Source organism: Lynx rufus, unplaced genomic scaffold, assembly GCF_022079265.1.
Source record: "Lynx rufus isolate CCGP_SWC_20201006 ecotype Redwood Valley unplaced genomic scaffold, mLynRuf1.p SCAF_6, whole genome shotgun sequence".
NCBI classification, from domain to species: Eukaryota; Metazoa; Chordata; class Mammalia; order Carnivora; family Felidae; genus Lynx; species Lynx rufus.
The window spans coordinates 47,785,001-47,790,685 of record NW_025814878.1 but is presented as its reverse complement, the minus strand read 5'-3'; the positions used below and the strand labels follow the sequence as shown (position 1 = coordinate 47,790,685).

General features: G+C 36.2%; 1 protein-coding gene across 7 annotated transcripts in view; it reads right to left on the bottom strand.

The window, feature by feature from the left end:
* Window positions 1-280: 280 nt before the first annotated feature.
* SESN1 (sestrin 1) overlaps window positions 281-5,685 on the bottom strand; it is a 116,926-nt gene continuing 111,521 nt past the window's right edge. For 5 of the 7 annotated variants that reach the window (XM_047101582.1, XM_047101583.1, XM_047101589.1 and 2 more), the window contains 3 exons: window positions 5,620-5,685; window positions 3,395-3,585; window positions 1,368-2,155 (listed from right to left, as the gene is read on the bottom strand). The exon at window positions 5,620-5,685 is cut by the window's right edge and continues 47 nt beyond it. In XM_047101582.1, coding sequence (XP_046957538.1) covers window positions 1,855-2,155; window positions 3,395-3,585; window positions 5,620-5,685 — 558 coding nt within the window. In that variant the 3' untranslated portion in view covers window positions 1,368-1,854. Of the gene's footprint in view, window positions 2,156-3,394; window positions 3,586-5,619 lie in introns of all 7 variants that reach the window. The other 2 variants (XM_047101584.1, XM_047101587.1) reach the window with 1 other exon arrangement.

The following is a 5,685-nucleotide window of genomic DNA, read 5'->3' as shown; positions in this document are numbered from 1 at the left end:
AACTGAGCCAGGTGCCCGTTTCTAATGATTCTTATTTGAACTCTAAAACATCTCCATTCAAAAGGGACAAGGCATGGGGCCATAAAAGTCTTACATGAGATCATGAAAGTCCACTCTTTGTAACCTTTAAAATGGCATTGAGAGTTTGCCATTTAATAGTCTCTCATCTGATTACAGCATTATTTGTGAATCTGCTTGGCTATTAAAAGTAAATGGAACTTCAGAATGGTAATTGATTGTGAAGTCATAATTTTTCATGAGATTGAGACAGCACATAAAATTGGAGAAAAAATGATTTATTGAAAAATACCAATAATACTGACAGACTTCAAAAGCAATTCACACTTCCAGAATACAAAGTAATTAATACATTTTTTCCCAAAGTTAGCATTTTTGTAAATCAAATTTGATAACCTGACTAAAAATATTTTCCAGCTTTATTTTTAAAGAGCTGCACAATCTTTAAAGTGGGGACCACGAGGTGGGCAGGAGCAGAGGGGCAGAATGCACCTGGGACTGCGCAGCAGTCTACAGCAACATTTCCCACAACTTCAGTGCTGGAAACAAAATACTGCACAAGACAGCTGCCCTCCAGTGTCAGAGAATCTTGGGAAACAGCATATCAAAAGATAGCTAGCTTTTCTTATAATTTATACACTTTCATTTAAGATTGCTTTTTGAAGAAAATCTTTAAGAATGCCACTGTAATTTAATGTCATCCAATAGCTGAATTAAAAAAAAAAACTATAATGAAAGAAATGAACTGTTACCATCGAAATGGTCTTTGCCGAGCTGTAATAATTCTAGGCTTTTTTAGATGCAAAAAAATTAACACATATGCAAGTTTAATTTGAAACCACGCAAATTATGTATGTAGGCTCAGATAGTAGCAGTGTTCACTTTTATTACTAATAGCTTAACTGGAACAGCCACTCTATTCATTCCACCAGCAGAAATAGCAGCACCAGGATCTAAATAAAATTCTTTACGTATAAAAAGCTTATGTCATTATCCAACTCCCATTCTTTGCATGCTCCAATTCTTGTTATCTTATTTAACATAAAAGCAACAGGATTTGGAGAGTTACTATTTGCTGTATTAAAACAGTTATACAGCATCTTGTACTGTCAAAAAGCAAAATACTGTGAATACTGTGAATGGCAGCCCTTCTTCACAGCTCTACACTTGAAGCTGCCAAGCATTCACTGCTCGTGCCAGCAGTGGTATTTCCACAGTAACATAGCAGAAACTAAAGGAATCATGGCACAATGGATTTCTGAATTCTTTTATCTACCATTGGTCCTGGGGCTTAGTACCTTCCCCTTGTAGACTATATCTGCTGATCATTCCATTATCTTTAATGGAGGAAAGGCATCAGGTCATATAGCGGGTAATGGCTCTCAGAGCGTAGAGGAGTTCTGCTTGCATCCTAGCTTCTATAAGAAGCAGATTAACATGAACCTGAATATAAAACACATTATTTAAGGTACAGTTGTAAGCATTCCCAGCTTTTCAGTGCTAGTATCCCCCCAAAATAAGTACATTTTCTGTGTGCCACTGAATAACTTAGAAGTCTTGAATTTGTCTCAAAATGAAAGCCATCTGATGCTCTTTTTGGATAGATACGGAGCTTATATTTGATTACATCTCTTCTTAGAGGTTTGTTATATTTCAGAAAATCTAGACATTGCTTTATTAGAATACCAACCTCCCTTGCCAAATCATCACTTAATAGTTTAATAACCAAGATGGTTCAACGACCAGACCATTTATATCTATAAACAATTCTCCCAAGCAGTGACAGCCACGCCAGCACTTCTGAAGTGGGGCCCTGGATGCCCTGTCTTTATTCTTTTACTCTAGCACTACAATGAGATTCCCTTCCAAGGGACACCAGAGACAGCTGTGCTGGAATGTTCTTCTCTTGGTTGGAAAAGATTTGAGAGTCATTAGATGAAGGAGAGTAAGAATCACTGCTAAGTTACAGGGCAAACCACAATAGGTACATACCTTCTCAGAGTGCTTAAACTGCCTCCAGAAGCTATCATACATTCTTTTGGTAACCTTTTTGGGAGTGCAAACAACAGTCTTGATATAAACTTTAAAGCTACGATCCAATAACTGGTTAATTTCACCATAGTCATAGTCGTCATATCTGTTAAAGTGAGAATTATATATTTTCAATTTATAGTTTGATTTCTTTTGAAAGTATGGACATTAATAAATGCTGTATTCTTCTTCCCTCCCTGTGTAGGCAGCTATCTCTCAAAAACAACTGCTTTATAATGTTTAATTGGAGGTGAATGAGTGAACATAAAGGGGATAAGAAACAGAAGTTAGGGAGATGAATAGAAAATTTGCCAGTACCCAAGCAACAGTATATATTTATGATCAAAGAAGCAATCACACTGAGGAAATTGTGGAAACAATTTGAGTATTGTTAAAATTAAGAAGTCCACAAATTAATATTTCTGGTTACTACTGCATGATATATAGATCATAATCCACTTGTGTAAATGAAAACAATAATTATTTTTTTTTCCCCATGTTTCCAGGAGTTTCTGGGATCAGATGAGGAAAAAAATGCTGGGGGATTGGCAGATGATTATTCCAGAGGGAAGGATGATTTATAGTCAGCCTCACAGTGTCTACACTTAGGATAAGCTGTTCTGCTTTAAGCCAAGATGGTTACAGTCACAAGTGTCTGCTCTGCTCCACTGAGTTATAGTTTCTAGAACATCCAGGGACTCAAGTCTCTTGTGTTTCAGCTCTTGCAAAGCTGGTTCTACTACTATTCTGGAAGCTAATAGTCCAGTCACTGATAAAATGAATAGCAAGAGAAAACCTGATTTTACAGCTGAAATAATCAGAAAACCCTATAGCATAGTGTTTATGTACATCTGTTAGAAGGTGGTATATAAGGCTGCATTTCCTGTATAACATAATATGGCTGAATACCTAACAGGACATGGAAGTTTTGCATTTTGATGAAGTATCATGGGAGCAGGTACTCTTCAGAAGGAGCTTGAGAACAGCCAGGAGGGCACTATAAGGGTACTTAGATCCAAGATGACAGGAGATGATACAAAGAGAAAAGATATCAAAGATGTCTGGTGACAAACTTTTCCTCTATGGGCCAGAGGCAATGTCCCTAACTTTCCCTTCTGCCTCGCTAGGAGAGAGGAAATAAACCAAGCTGCATTAAATTGGTTCTTTGACTCATAAGTGGCATAAAAATAAGCTATTGGGGAAGGGACGGTTTATGAATATTATACATATATGTAATATATATATACATATATATAGTGCATCTCTGTGTATATATGTTCCAAGCACTTGAATAATTTAGCTCAAAGGAAAATATTTCTTTGTAAACATGAGAAAACAAACTAACCTTATTCCAAACATGCAGTGAATATAGTTCCAAATAGCCCGTCTAAGCATTGAGGTATCAACATCTTTGTGCATTGCCATTGTATTATAAGTAAGATTGTAAGCAATGTGAAATTTTTCATCAATCAACTGTCCCACATCTGGATAAAGGCGATTTACCAAAGAATAACCATGGTCTTCCCAGCAATAGTCCTAAATACAGAGAACAGAACAAATGTGAATAATTAAAATGTGGCCAAGTATAGTTCATATGGCAAAGCAGTAGACCTAGGTGAGATTATTGGCAGTTGGAATCCACTGCCTTTCTAGTATGTTCTCTACAGCATGCAAACCTTTTGTAATTCAGTGAGCTTAAAAACCAGTGGAATTCTTCTCTCCTAAACACAGGCCACCCATTTTCAGCTCTCTCTCTCTCACCATCTCCTCACTCAGCATCCAGAGATGACCCATCTTGGAAGTCCTCTCTCCCTTTCCATTGCTGCAGCTATTTAAATGGTCCTCAAAGTTTGTAAATTTTTAATTCAATACAACCATCACTCATTCCTTTTCCTCCTACCTCCTAATTCTTAGCATAATTAACTGAATCTCCTAATTAGTTTTCTTACACTAAATCTCCCTGCTTCCTTTCTTCCTACCTCAAGCAAAATAAGCCCCTATGTTACTTCTACGTTGCTCTCATATTTATTTTCCTGAAACACCTCTTTGACATGTTATTACTCTGGTTAAAACCTACAAAACTGACCGATTTTAAACTAGCTTCACAGTAATCAGAAGTAGGAATCCTTTGCTTGAAGCACTCAGCAGCCCAGCCAATTTCTTTATGATCGCTTCCCACAATCTAAGCTCAATTATTGCTTATAGTCTCCTCTGCTTTACAATGCCCATGCTTTTGGACCATGCAAATCTCTCAAATCCTAACTCATGCCATAACATTTCCAACCCACATGATCTCTTCAATTCTAATTATTGTATTTCATGACACAATTATACTATCAAGTAGAAATATTCTGTAACTCTTCCTTGTGCCTAATTTTTGTCCCTTTAAACATCTTCATCCCTTGAGCAAAGAAACACAATTTTCTAGTTCCCAAATTTTCATAATTTTGATAAAATAGTTATTAACACTGGACCCTCACAATAACTGAGGAAGTTGGGAATAACAACTCATCTGAATTAAATATTTACCTAAATTTTTATACAATAGGCTATTTAAGAAATACAGTTATGCTGATGTTTCTATTAATGGACTGGATTGAGAGCAGTCTTACAAAGCTTAAAGAACAGAATAAATTGATGAATTAATCAATCAATAATTAACTGATGATTCTTAACTTTTACTGTGGAAACAGAGAATACAGCTACTGTTGCTCCTGAGATATATTTACAACGCACTTTTAGCATAGTGCCTCCTACCAAGCAAGAACAAAGGAGGAGCCTAGTAGTATCCTAGAGGACCACTAGGTCCCTATGTTTCCATAGACTCAATAGATACAGAATTATACAGAGGGAGTTTTAATGTATATTTCAGAGTTCATGATTTTGGAGCTAAAGAAACTGGGTCTACCAAAAATAATTCTACTCCCCACATCACTATTTATGTGAATCCTCTCAAAGTTTAATTTAAAACCCTCAAAAATGTTCATTGCTCCAAATAACATTCAGTACATATTTCACAGGGAATTAGGATACTGCAATTGTCATGGTTTATTGTCTGTGCCATCTGTAAGAACTCATCCAAGTTATAAAGAAAACAAACCAAGCAAAAGCTTACTCTCCCTAAAAAAGTAAATAAAGCACATCTTTTACTTTTGAATTTTTCATCCTCTTTCCCTCTACTCACTTTTACATAAGGCTTGGGATGCTGGGGACATTTCTCTTGTTACTCAGGCCTGGTGCATATCAGGGCCTCACTTTAATGCTGGGGCTCAATAGGAGAGGAGGAGAAAAACCAATGCTATAAATGCTAGTATTATTCATCGTTTAGATATATTATGAACTTGAGTTTTGGCACACCATCTGGGAACCTAACCCATTACTGTAATTTAGTTTTATGGGTGAACGTGTTTTGATATCTGATTTATGAACTTCAACAATAAAATAAATATATTTAAAGGAATTGCCTGATAAAAGTTACTTCTTCAACATTCTAGAATTCTCAAATCCAGGGGGCTTTTTCTTATTTTAAGTCAGACGGAACTACTTCTAACTAGTCATGTGCAATTTTACCTGTACTCGAAATGTTGGAACATGCATCCCGTGTCTAGAGAAATCCTTATAGCCGTAACTAGTATC